We start from the raw sequence: 12,511 nt of genomic DNA, 5'->3' as shown, positions 1-12,511 counted from the left end.
GAAGGGTCCGGGGTCCTTTAGGACCCCTGTCCCAAGGCCAGCTCGCTCGCTCTCAGCAGGAAGGGTTAAGGGGTCCCGGATGATAGCCGAGCAGTGTCCCACGAGCCCTCTCTCCCACCCAGACCTCTCAGCCCCGGTGAACGGTGAGGCCACGTCTCAGAAGAGTGAGAGCACAGAGGACAAGGAGCAGGAGGAGGAACAGAACTCGGAGGAGGGGCCGGGCGGGGGCTCCTCTGAAGACCTGTTACACAACGAGTAAGTGTCGCAGGGGCCACGGCCATGGGGGCGACTTCCCGAGAGAGGGGGCAGCGTGAAGGGCACCTGTGTCCCAGCTGCTCCCAGTGGGCTGCTCGTCTGGTAAGAGTCGCAGACACTGTGTCCCCCCCATCCTGGCCCCCCACCCCCACCCCCTGCAGCCTTTGCAGCTGACCCCCGGGGGCCCCATCAAGGTAGCTCCAGTGCTCCAAGCTGCCATGGGTCGGGCCCCTGGGAGGGGGGCTTCCTCCGGATGCTCCGGGAGTGGGTGCAGGCAGGCTCTCCCACCAGCACCCATCCGTCCTGCCGTGTGGAGGACCCTGGTCTGCCTGTGGCAGCCTCTTAGTGCAGTGGGCACAGCAGGGGGAGTGCAGGGGCGTCGGGTCTGTCGGGGAGGGGACGGCAGAGGCAGCCTGGTCACTCGCCCTGCCGTGGTCCAGCAGCAGCACTCGGGAGGGCCCCGACCTGGACGTGCCGGGGAAGGAGCGAGAGAGGGTGCGCGTGGACTCGGAGTCCCTGGACGACGAGGAGAGCTGAGCCCCGAGCCCCGGTGGCCCGGCCCCGCCCGCCCCGCCGATGCCCGAGGCCTGCCCCGCTCCCGCCCGCCCGGCCGCCCAGAGAGCGGAGAACTGTTGGGGAGACGCCGTGCTGTTCGTTTGTATTTGTCCCCCTGGGTTTTTTTTCTGCCTAATTTCTGTGATTTCCAACCAACATGAAATGACTATAAAGGGTTTTTTTAATGAAAAAAGATCATTTTTATTGGCTTGGTTTTCTAGCGTTACTGGTGCAGCTGGGCTGGAGCTAGGGAGTACTTTGCCTCTATCGGGGCCCCTTTGGGGACAAAGGGTTTTAAGCTGTAGGGTCACCATTAACAGCAGCCGTGAGCTTGGTTAAGCTGTAGGGTCAGCAGTAACAGCGGCCGTGAGCTGGGTTCTGACGGTGCGCCCGGCCCGGCCTGGCCCAGCGGTGCCGACGGTGAAGGAGAGTGGGTGCGAGCAAGGCCTTTCCAGAACAAAGGAGAAATCAAACCCTCTCAACTCCACGGCTCAAACAGAGGCTGTGGTGGGATCTGCCTGCGTGGCAGCCCAGTGCCCAGGCAGGAGTGAAGGCCGAGGGCGGGGCCGGGCGGTGGAGACCTTGCATTCCCCGGAAGCCATGGCCTCGCTGCACTGACTCCACCATTTACTCTGCCCGCCCGGGCTGCAGGTGGCTCTCGGGACCCCTGAGGAAAGACCCTGAATCCCCAGCAGCAGCAGCTCGGGGCACTAAAGCCATTCAGGCTGGCAGGGGGCTGTGGGCTGTCCGTTGTCCTTGGCGTTCAGGGGGCTTGAGCGTTGGCAGGCCTTGCTGTGTGACCTTGGGCCACTGGCACTCCCACTCTGGGCTTCTCTTTCCTCACCTGGGTAGGGGTGACCCCATCCTCACAGGGCCGACTGAGACAGGGTGCCTCACGCAGCAGTTGCTGCGTAAACAGTGGCCTCTGCTGCGTGTGCCCGGCCCTGCCCGTGGCCGAGGCCCTCGGTCCCAGCTGAGAGAGAGCCCGTGCTGCGCTGTGCTGTGGGACTTCCTGAGCCTGGCACCCCGTTTGGTTTGGCTGCACCTGAGGTTAAGTCTCTGTGCTCGACTTCCGTGAGTGGCTGTGTTTCTGGTGTCACCGCCTCCGATGGCCGTCCGTGATGGAGACTGGGGAAGGAAAGGCTTGGGAGGTTCCCTGACTCGGCCCCGTGTCTTGCGCGGCCAGCTCCCCGGTGCAGAGCCCCTCATGGCTCCTGGTGGCCGAGGCGAGCCTTGGGGGAGAGCAGGCCCGTCCGCCCCAGAGCTCAGAGTACCTGACCGTTTCTGAGAAGAGGGGGCGGTGTGGGGGCACTCGAGCCTGGGAGGTAGCCAGACGGGGGGCTGTCGGCGATACAGGTTCTGGGAAGGGGGTGCTGCTCAGGCTTGGGCTGCTGGCGCTCCGATGCAGCAGTGGGGACCATCTCGCGGTCGAGCATCCTGGGTTTTCGCTTGTCCGGGGGCCCAGGAAGCGGGCGTGGGGGCTGGGCCTCTGTGGGCCCTGCTTCTCCACGTGCAGCCCACCTTGCAGGGCCGCCCTGAGGACCTAGGGGGGCGCGGCCCGCTGGCTGCCAGCCCAGCCCCGGTCTGCAGTCGGGCACGTGATAAGACCCGACCTGTGTTGAGGACATTTTGTCACATGCCGTCTAGGGCCCGGGCCCCTGTGGACGCCCTTTTGTTCCTTCCTCGGCAGCCTCTGGCCCAGGCGCCTCAGGGACACCGATCGTCGGGTCTCGCGGCGTCTCTAATGGCCATGCCGGGGCTGGGCCGGGCGGACTGGTGGGCTGAGCCGGGGGGGGCCGTGTTTTGTAACCCTCCGCTCCCAGTAGTCCAGTCCTCAAGCCGGGGCAGTGCAAAGCCCAGGAGGTGGCTGCTGTGGCTTTGTCCTCGCCAGCCCCTGGGCCACTGCGGGGCTCAGTGGAGGCGGTGGGCCTGCGTCAGGACGACGGTGGCGTGCGGGTCTCTTCTGGTCCAGGGGAACGTGGTGTGGTGAGGGCTGGAGTGTGGGCTTTCAGAGCGGGGGCCGCGCTGCCCGGAGCCCAGCATGGAGGAGTGGGACCGCCTGCTTAGCCAGTAGCTAGAGGAGCCAGACCACGGTGACCCCCCCAAAGATAAAGGGGCTCCTAGTGGGGTGCTGAATGAGAACCTTCTAGATTGGGCACGGTTCCACCTCTGTCCTAATTGGAGTGCTCATTTGAGATGTTCAGGGGAAGGCGCTCTGTCCATGGTCTCAGCAGCCCTGGGCCGCTGGGCTGGCAGAAGGGCTGGCAGGAGGGCCAGCCGTGCTCGGGGAGAAAGGGCGGCCGGTGCAGGCGGGCCCAAGGCCGGCGCGTGGTGCGGCGTCACTCAGAAGGGCCTTGGGACCCCGCCGGCGCCCTCCTGCGGGTGGAGCGTCGGGGAGTGGAGCTGCTTGGAGCTGGGAAGGGCTCCAGGAGGGCTCCAGGGGCGGGGAGGCCTACAGCGGCTGCCCGCCGGGCTGCAGGGCGAAGGGCCCCACTAGCCAGCCGAGCGGGGGGCTGTGCTGCACGCTCTCCAGCAGCTGCTCCAGCCCCTGCCACGCCCGCCGCACGCCCTCGCGGCTCTGCGCCAGGCGCTCTGCCGGCAGCTCCGCCGCGGAGCCGGCCGAGGAGAGGACGCCATAGAGCTCGCAGAGGCTGCGCCGCGCCTGCCCGACCCGTCGCTGGAGCTCGGCCGGCAGGCCCTGGAGGCCAGAGGCCAGCATGCTGCAGGCCACGTGGAGCTGCTGGACGAGGCCGCGGGCCCTGGACAGCGTCCCGGCGCCCGGCACCTGCGGGAGGAAGGGGCCAGGTGAGCAGCGGTCCGACAGAGGAGAGCGGGGCCTCGGCCCTCCGGTACGCACCTCTCGGGTCCCGGCGTCCGCCGCGCTGCTGCTCGGCCCCGGCTCCAGCCCCGGCTGCCCTTCCAGAACCTGCTTGGCCTTTTCAATCTGGAGAGAGAGAGCCCAGCAGAGAAATGAGAGCTTCTTAGCAGGGCCCTGCCACACACTGTCCCGCGGGGCGGGCATCCCGGGCTGCCCCAAAGCCTCGTGTCTAGGCCTTTCCCGTGGTGTGGTGGAAGGCCACGAGTTTACAGCCAGCCGCAGAGGATATGCTTCTTGTGTCACGTGAAGAAGCAGTAATCCAAATTCCCACCAGGTCGTCAGGGAGATCAAATAACAGACGGTCGGTTGGATGGGGTCATGTCACTGCCCAGCTCAAAACCCTCCCGTGGCTCCCCAGTGCCCTTTGCATAAAACCCAACTCCTCACTGTGGCCCCCGAGTCTGGCCCCCGGGACGTCACAGACCTCATCTCCCACTGGTACCCCGTCGCACTCTCTGCTCTGGCCATGCTGACTCCGTTTTGTCCCCTGACCGCCTGTGGCACTCTGCTGCCCACTCAGCCCGGAGCGCACTTCCTCTGGCCCTTCCTGTGCCCCCTTCAGCCTCAGCTTCAGGTTGCCTGCTGGGCGAGGCCTTCCCTGTCCACCCAGGGCGGTGGCCCCCAGTCCCTCCTAAGTGTCCTGCTAAAAATCTCCGAGACCGCCTAGGGTTTTCCCTCTCTCACGTCTGCATCTGAGCCGTCTGCAGACCCTGGCGGCTCTGCTGTGGAAACATCCAGAACCTACCTGCCCCTTGGCACCACCCACACTACTCTCGAGGCCCCATCATCCCTCGCTGGGAGTTTTGCAAAATCCTCCTCGCCCATCTGGCTCTGGCCCTTGACCCCCTGTGGCCCGGCCTCCCCACAGTAGTCAGAACAATCCCCATGAATAAAACCCACGTCGGATCAGGCCGCTCCTCGGCTCACGATCCTCGGCGCTGTGGGGGGCTGAGCAGCACCTCTGGCCCCCACCCACGCGATGCCAGGAGCGCCCCCAGTGTGACAGCCACAGATGTCCCCAGACATTGCCCAGTGTCACCTGGGGGCAGAATTGTCGCCGCTGAGACCTTCTGGATTGGAACAGTGGTCCTCAAACGACGGTTCGTCACAGACCCTGGGGGCGCAGCCCGGGAACCCTGACTCAGGGAGCGTCTCTGGGCTCTTCACTGCCAAGGTAGGGGCTGTTGTACATTTAAGACCCAGGAGCTTGAGAACTCGGGGGTCCTCAGAGCTGGGGGTCCATCACTGCATCAGCCACGGACGGGGTGCTGCTAACCTTGCCGCCGTGCGCAGCTCAGCCCCACCACCGAGAATGAGGGGGTGCGCGTCAGGGAGCTGCAGCGGAGAGAGCCTGGGCCGGAGGACGTGAGCGGGGACAGGGAGAGAGCAGCCCCGCTCTGCCAGGCATCTGTCCCCAGGTGGCATCCAGGTCGCCTTTGATTGGGTCGTTACTTGCATAACTGAGCCTCAGACCCCACGGGCTCCCCTCCCCCGTCCCCACTTTGCCCCGTCAACCTGGCTGCCCCTCTGCTCTGTGGACACACCCAGATTGTTCTCGGGGCCCTCTCTGTCCTCGCGGCCCCCTGGCATTCACAACGTGGCTCAAGGGACGCCCTGTCCCTGCGCGATCGTCTGGTTCGTTTGCGTCCCCCGCTTGGTGGTCTTGGTGGCCGCCGGGCGTGGTCTGTCAGTGCTCAGTCTGGAGCCCCCCCGCCCTGGGGTGGGATGGGAAGTCCCGAGATGCTCCGAGGCAGGCGCCGGGGGCGGGGAAGGCTCTTACCAGCCTGAGGGAGTCCTCGAGCTGGGCCAGCGCCGCCCTGGCCTGGAACTGGCCGTCCTGCAGGTGGCTCAGCGCGTGCTCGAAAGCCCGCTGGCGGAAGCCGGGGGCCAGGTCACCCAGACGCACGAAGTAGCTGGCCTGGTCGGCCGCGGGCACCCTCGGCCCGGGCTGGGAGGCAGCCAGCTGAGCTGGAAGGGAAGACAGGATTACTCAGTGTGAGAGGGTCCCGGGCATCAGGGGCTTGGGGTACAGACGACAAGTCCCTGCTAGGAGCTGGGACCCGGCCTGCCCCGTTCTCACCTTGCTCCTTGGCATCCATGGGGTAGAAGATCTCCCCCAGGCCCTCCAGCTCGTCCCGAAGCATCGCAAAGCCTGTGGCTCCTTCGTGACCGGCTGGGGTGGCCACGTGCCCAGCAGCCTCCCTACCCAGGGTGGCCCCTTCGGTGAATGTCGCCACAGTGGACACAAGGCCTTTGGTGCTGGTGGTGGCTTCCCCAGCAAGGTCCAGGCCTGTGCAGACAGTGTCCAGGGGGCTGGAGACCCCGCAGGATGGAGTCTCCTGGGGGCTCGGGGTAGTGGGTTCCCCTCGTTTGTCCGGGACCCTGGGACTGGTGAGTCCACGCCGGGTGGTGTCCTGGGAACCAGGTAACCAATTCTGGATAGTGCCAAGACCAGTCTCCACGGCCTCTTGGGCCACGTTGCCGGCACCGGTCAGCCCGGTGGACACGGCATCTTTGGTGCCGGTCAGGACAGCCCTTGAAGTGTCCAGGCCCCTCTCGATGGCCCCTCTGGCCACATTCATGGCACCAGTCACCCCACTGCAGATGGCGTCCTGGGTGCCTGTGAGGACGGTCTTGGTGGTGTCCACGCCCGTCTGGACGGCCCCCTTGGCCACGCCCACTGCCCCAGTGAGCCCAGTGGACACTGTGTCCTTGGTGCCTGTGAGGATGGTCTTGGTGGTGTCCACGCCCGTCTGGACGGCCCCCTTGGCGACACCCAATGCCCCAGTGAGCCCAGTGGACACTGTGTCCTTGGTGCCTGTGAGGACGGTCTTGGTGGTGTCCACGCCCGTCTGGACGGCCCCCTTGGCAACACCCAATGCCCCAGTGAGTCCAGTGGACACTGTGTCCTTGGTGCCTGTGAGGACGGTCTTGGTGGTGTCCACGCCAGTCTGGACGGCCCCCTTGGCGACACCCAATGCCCCTGTGAGCCCAGTGGACACTGTGTCCTTGGTGCCTGTGAGGACGGTCTTGGTGGTGTCGACACCCGTCTGGACGGCCCCCTTGGCCATGCCCACTGCCCCACTGAGTCCAGTGGACACTGTGTCCTTGGTGCCTGTGAGGACGGTCTTGGTGGTGTCGACACCCGTCTGGACGGCCCCCTTGGCCATACCCACTGCCCCTGTGAGCCCAGTGGACACTGTGTCCTTGGTGCCTGTCAGGACCGTCTTGGTGGTGTCCACGCCGGTCTGGACAACCCCCTTGGCGACACCCATGGCTCCAGTGAGCCCAGTGGACACTGTGTCCTTGGTGCCTGTGAGGACGGTCTTGGTGGTGTCCACGCCAGTCTGGACGGCCCCCTTGGCCACACCCATGGCTCCACTGAGCCCAGTGGACACTGTGTCTTTGGTGCCTGTGAGGACGGTCTTGGTGGTGTCCATGCCAGTCTGGACGGCCCCTTTGGCCACACCCAATGCCCCTGTGAGCCCTGCGGACACTGTGTCCTTGGTGCCTGTGAGGACCGTCTTGGTGGTGTCCACGCCCATCTGGACGGCCCCCTTGGCGACACCCATGGCTCCAGTGAGCCCAGTGGACACTGTGTCCTTGGTGCCTGTGAGGACGGTCTTGGTGGTGTCGACGCCCGTCTGGACGGCCCCCTTGGCCACACCCATGGCTCCAGTGAGCCCAGTGGACACTGTGTCTTTGGTGCCTGTGAGGACGGTCTTGGTGGTGTCGACGCCTGTCTGGACGGCCCCCTTGGCCATGCCCAATGCCCCTGTGAGCCCAGTGGACACTGTGTCCTTGGTGCCTGTGAGGACGGTCTTGGTGGTGTCCACGCCGGTTTGGATGGCCCCCTTGGCCATGCCCACTGCCCCTGTGAGCCCAGTGGACACTGTGTCTTTGGTGCCTGTGAGGACGGTCTTGGTGGTGTTGACGCCCGTCTGGACGGCCCCCTTGGCCATGCCCACTGCCCCTGTGAGCCCAGTGGACACTGTGTCCTTGGTGCCTGTGAGGACCGTCTTGGTGGTGTCGATGCCCGTCTGGACGGCCCCCTTGGCGACACCCATGGCTCCAGTGAGCCCAGTGGACACTGTGTCCTTGGTGCCTGTGAGGACCGTCTTGGTGGTGTCGATGCCCGTCTGGACGGCCCCCTTGGCGACACCCATGGCTCCAGTGAGCCCAGTGGACACTGTGTCCTTGGTGCCTGTGAGGACGGTCTTGGTGGTGTCGACGCCCGTCTGGACGGCCCCCTTGGCCATGCCCACTGCCCCTGTGAGCCCAGTGGACACTGTGTCCTTGGTGCCTGTGAGGACCGTCTTGGTGGTGTCGATGCCCGTCTGGACGGCCCCCTTGGCGACACCCATGGCTCCAGTGAGCCCAGTGGACACTGTGTCCTTGGTGCCTGTGAGGACGGTCTTGGTGGTGTCGACGCCCGTCTGGACGGCCCCCTTGGCCATGCCCACTGCCCCTGTGAGCCCAGTGGACACTGTGTCCTTGGTGCCTGTGAGGACGGTCTTGGTGGTGTCGACGCCCGTCTGGACGGCCCCCTTGGCCATGCCCACTGCCCCTGTGAGCCCAGTGGACACTGTGTCCTTGGTGCCTGTGAGGACCGTCTTGGTGGTGTCGATGCCCGTCTGGACGGCCCCCTTGGCGACACCCATGGCTCCAGTGAGCCCAGTGGACACTGTGTCCTTGGTGCCTGTGAGGACGGTCTTGGTGGTGTCGACGCCCGTCTGGACGGCCCCCTTGGCCATGCCCACTGCCCCTGTGAGCCCAGTGGACACTGTGTCCTTGGTGCCTGTGAGGACCGTCTTGGTGGTGTCGATGCCCGTCTGGACGGCCCCCTTGGCGACACCCATGGCTCCAGTGAGCCCAGTGGACACTGTGTCCTTGGTGCCTGTGAGGACCGTCTTGGTGGTGTCGATGCCCGTCTGGACGGCCCCCTTGGCGACACCCATGGCTCCAGTGAGCCCAGTGGACACTGTGTCCTTGGTGCCTGTGAGGACCGTCTTGGTGGTGTCGATGCCCGTCTGGACGGCCCCCTTGGCGACACCCATGGCTCCAGCGAGCCCAGTGGACACTGTGTCCTTGGTGCCTGTGAGGACGGTCTTGGTGGTGTCGACGCCCGTCTGGACGGCCCCCTTGGCCATGCCCACTGCCCCTGTGAGCCCAGTGGACACTGTGTCCTTGGTGCCTGTGAGGACCGTCTTGGTGGTGTCCACGCCCGTCTGGATGGCCCCCTTGGCGACACCCATGGCTCCAGTGAGCCCAGTGGACACTGTGTCCTTGGTGCCTGTGAGGACCGTCTTGGTGGTGTCCACGCCTGTCTGGACGGCCCCCTTGGCGACACCCATGGCTCCAGTGAGCCCAGTGGACACTGTGTCCTTGGTGCCTGTGAGGACGGTCTTGGTGGTGTCGACACCCGTCTGGACGGCCCCCTTGGCCATGCCCACTGCCCCAGTGAGCCCGCTGGCCACAGCCTCCTTGGTGCCCGTGAGTGCGGATCGGGTCACGCCCAGCCCGCCCTGCACCATGCCTTTAGCTGAGTCCACCACGCTGGCCGCCCCAGAGCAGATGGCATCCTTGGTCTTGGTCATCGTGGAGCACACCAGGTCCTTCGCCCCGGACATCGTCTGTGAAGAAGGACACCTCTGGTCACGAGCAGAGCTGGGAGGCGCCCCGTACCCGAGACTTCCACCAGCCTGGCCCCCGACCCCACTTGGGGAGAGGAACCTGTCACTAGAGGCCCCGCCTCCTCCCCACCCGACATCCGTCCCTCCCAAGCTTTATCCCCCCAATGGATTGGGACCCTCGGCCTTCTGGGACATGGCCTCGACACGCTCTGTCACAGGTCAACGATCCCCCGATTCAATAGATCCCCCATCGCTCACCACTGGTTCCTAACATCTCTGGAACCCTTGCCAAGGTCCCTTGGCCGTGGGCTCAGCAAGCCACCGAATTACACATTTTTGCTCTTTTTGCCTAATCTCTGTTCCTGGCAGATTTTGAGGCTGGTTTCCCCGTTACAGCGGGAAGACCAAATCGCTTATTAAAATGAACATATTCATGGGAGAGAAGGGAGTTGGCGTTGAGAAATTGACAACGGGAACGGCGCAGGGCCCAGTATGCCGTGTGAGCCACGGGAGGCTGTCCACAAGGGTCATCATTTTTGACCCACTAGAGTTCTCCCCACCAGCCCCGCTCCCCAGTGTTGAGTCAAGTGGGCTCCAGACCCGGGTTTGAATCCCTGGCTTTCCCACGCTCGCTGTGTGACCTCAGACAAGCCACATCCCCTCTCTGAGCCTGAAGGAGGTAATGGAAACAACACCTCCTTCAAGGACCGTGGAGGAAAGAGTCCACGTGCCTGATGCACTTGGCAATTAGTAGGTGCTCAATTAATGTGAGCACAGAGGAGCCGAGAAGGAGGGGTGCATAGTGTGGCCTCGGCTGCCGGGGTCTGTCTGACTTTGGGCCACAAATTCCTGCTGAGGGGAGCCTGGCGGTTCTCCGCCCTCTGAGACGCTCAGAGCTGGCTGAGCTGAGGGCAGGGGGAGTCGAGGGAGAGTCCCGAGTCGGGGCTCGTGCTGGGCGGAAGAGTCGTGTCGGGTCTCTGCAGCCCTGCCGTGCCCTCGGCCGTCTTACATCAGCCCCTCCACTTGGGGACGCGATAATTCTGGGGGGGTCCCTGTTTATCCAGGACCCAGTGTCGGTGGTGGGTCACGCTCTGACTGCCCAAGGTTCAAATCCCACGCTCCTGCGTCCTGCTGTGTGACCTCCTGCAGGTGGCTTGGCTTCTCTGTTCGGCTGTCGTGTGGGGTCCTATTGCTCCCTTCCCCACGGGGCGGCTGGAGGATTATAAAGCCTTAGCCCGGAGCCTGACAGGTGACCGTGGGTGGCTGGTGGTTCGGTGGCCTCGGGCTACACTCAGACTGGGGGCTCTGTTGTAAGGCAGCACCGCACCCATTTCACAGACGCGGACACGACGGCTCAGAGGGCTCAGACACCCACAGCAGGACACACGGGGGTGTCGCCCCTCCTTGGGCGGGACCTGAAGCATCCCAGGAGGGCCCCCTGAGGGCGGCGGAGGCCTTAACCCCGGGCTCCGGCAGCCCCTCTCACCGTGTCCGAAGGCGGCGGCAGCTTCTCCGCGCCCCTGGCCGTCTGCTCCGCGTCGGTGGCCGCTGTGGGGACAGGGACCCGTCAGGCACCCCAGGGAGGGCGAGGGACGCGGGCTGGCATCGGCCGCCCTGGTGTCTATTGCACAATCTACGGGCATCGCCCAAAAGGTCAGGAATGTCCCAGCCCCCCCGCCGGGGACAGCAAGAGGTGACATCCCCGGCCGGGGACCTGGCTCAGTCGCCGGCCCCGCCAGGGCTCCCCGAGCCCCAGGGCTTCATCTCCTCGAGCAGGGGCTCCCCGGAGTTTTCCGGGTGCTGCATGCCCAGGCAGGGGGGCCGCGGGGAGAGGAGTTGGGCCCCCCCCCCCCCCGCCACTGGCAGCTGCCCGCCGGGCTCGGGTATGCGGGGAGGAGTCAGCTGCCTGCGGCTCCGGGCCCAGCCGGGCAGCCGCACCCCCCGCCCGCCCCGGGCTTCCCCGCGCCGGCCCCTCTGCGTGCCCCGGGGCCGCCCCGAGCGCCCCGGCTCAGCCACTGCAGGGCGGGAGCCCCAGGCTGTGTGACCCCAGGGAAGCGCTGCCCTCTTGGGGCCTCCTCTTTGAGCTCCCACAAGCAGAACGCCCAGCCCCTGGTGCCCGGGCTTCGGAAGCAGGGGAGAGGGGTTGAGAGCGTGGGGGGCGTCATTCACACCCCCGCTCTTGCTGGTTATGCCGCCTGGGCCACCCACCTGCCATATTTCTGCCTCAGTTTCCCTAAATGAGCGTGCCAGCCTTGCAGCGTCTATGAGACGAGACAGGCACATATGAAGCGCCCCCTAAATGCCCAGAAGCCCCTGCTGGAGGATTCCTGCTCCTGGGGTCCACCTCCGGAGCCCCCCCCGCCCCATGGAGCTGTCCACTCACCCTGAGCCTGGGGCTGGGCGGCTGCGGGGGCCGGAGCGCCTGCGGGGTCGGCGACCGGCCGGGCCTCTCTCGCTGAGCCGTGAGCACTGGCCACCAGGTTCCGGGCAGAGCTGAAGCCAGGCAGGGCCCCCAGGAAGCTGCCCAGGGTCTGCGTGGGGCAGGGGCAGCGTGAGCAGGGCCGGGCCACACTGGGGGACAGCGTCGGGCGGCGCCTCGGGCCCTCGCTCCTGGGTGACCTCGGGCAAGTGTCTCAGCCACGCTGAGCCTCAGTTTCCTCGCCTAGGCAGCGGGCAGGTTCAGCCCGCCTCCCACCGACGGGGTAAAGGCTCCTCCTTCCTTCCACAGCCTCCATTTCACAGATGGGGAAACTGAGGCTCAGAGAGGGGCCGCCGCTGGCCCAAGGTCACTCCGCGAGGAAGGAGCTGAGGTCTGCGTGAGTCCCCCATCCCCCCCACCCTCCAGCTTGGGACAGCAGGGAGACTCTTCCCTCCCGTCCCCCGGGAAGCCCCCTGGACCCCAGGACTGTGGAGGTCCCCTTCCCCGGGTCCTGGGGGTCCCCATCCCCGGGGGGGATCTCCCCTCCCGCCCCTCGCTCACCTTGCCCTTGGGTTTGGGGGGATCCCGGCCTCCTCCTGCTTGAGCGGACATGGTAATCCTCGAAGCAGCTGGAAGGGGCAGAGAGGCTGCGTGAATGGGGGCTCCGGGCCCCCGCCCCACACCCGGACCCCCTCGCAGCCCGAGCGGCCCCGACACCCACCTGGAGGCCCGGCCTCCCCCGGCGTTGCTCACCTGGACTGCGCGGGGCCC

General features: G+C 66.0%; 2 protein-coding genes across 10 annotated transcripts in view; one reads left to right on the top strand and one right to left on the bottom strand.

The window, feature by feature from the left end:
- The window catches only part of HDGFL2 (HDGF like 2), a 22,311-nt gene extending 21,306 nt beyond the window's left edge, over positions 1 to 1,005 (top strand). For 6 of the 9 annotated variants that reach the window (XM_087425703.1, XM_087425704.1, XM_014796045.2 and 3 more), the window contains 2 exons: positions 123 to 255; positions 696 to 1,005. In XM_087425703.1, the coding sequence (XP_087281829.1) occupies positions 123 to 255; positions 696 to 792 (230 nt within the window). In that variant the 3' untranslated portion in view covers positions 793 to 1,005. The remainder of the gene's footprint in view (positions 1 to 122; positions 256 to 695) is intronic. The other 3 variants (XM_087425707.1, XM_087425706.1, XM_087425701.1) reach the window with 1 other exon arrangement.
- PLIN4 (perilipin 4) lies at positions 983 to 12,511 on the bottom strand. The gene is made up of 7 exons (XM_087425950.1): positions 12,302 to 12,511; positions 11,705 to 11,852; positions 10,790 to 10,869; positions 5,769 to 9,321; positions 5,469 to 5,656; positions 3,668 to 3,754; positions 983 to 3,595 (listed from the first exon to the last, which is right to left on the bottom strand). The coding sequence occupies exons 1-7, from the start codon at positions 12,350 to 12,352 to the stop codon at positions 3,263 to 3,265; spliced, it is 4,440 nt and encodes a 1,479-aa protein (XP_087282076.1). The 5' UTR covers positions 12,353 to 12,511; the 3' UTR covers positions 983 to 3,262.

Source organism: Ceratotherium simum, chromosome 39 (assembly GCF_057802395.1).
Source record: "Ceratotherium simum simum isolate JZ-2026a chromosome 39, ASM5780239v1, whole genome shotgun sequence".
NCBI classification, from domain to species: domain Eukaryota; kingdom Metazoa; phylum Chordata; class Mammalia; order Perissodactyla; family Rhinocerotidae; genus Ceratotherium; species Ceratotherium simum.
This window is presented reverse-complemented; position numbering and strand designations above follow the sequence as displayed.

What these genes read in the sequence shown, in the direction of transcription:
- PLIN4 (XM_087425950.1), bottom strand. Translation starts at nt 12,352, where the DNA reads ATGTCCGCTCAAGCAGGAGGAGGCCGGGATCCCCCCAAACCCAAGGGC. An exon ending in CATGGATGCCAAGGAGCAAG is followed by an intron (nt 5,657 to 5,768) that starts GTGAGAACGGGG and finishes CTTCCCTTCCAG; the next exon opens with CTCAGCTGGCTGCCTCCCAG. An exon ending in TCGAGGACTCCCTCAGGCTG is followed by an intron (nt 3,755 to 5,468) that starts GTAAGAGCCTTC and finishes CTCTCTCTCCAG; the next exon opens with ATTGAAAAGGCCAAGCAGGT.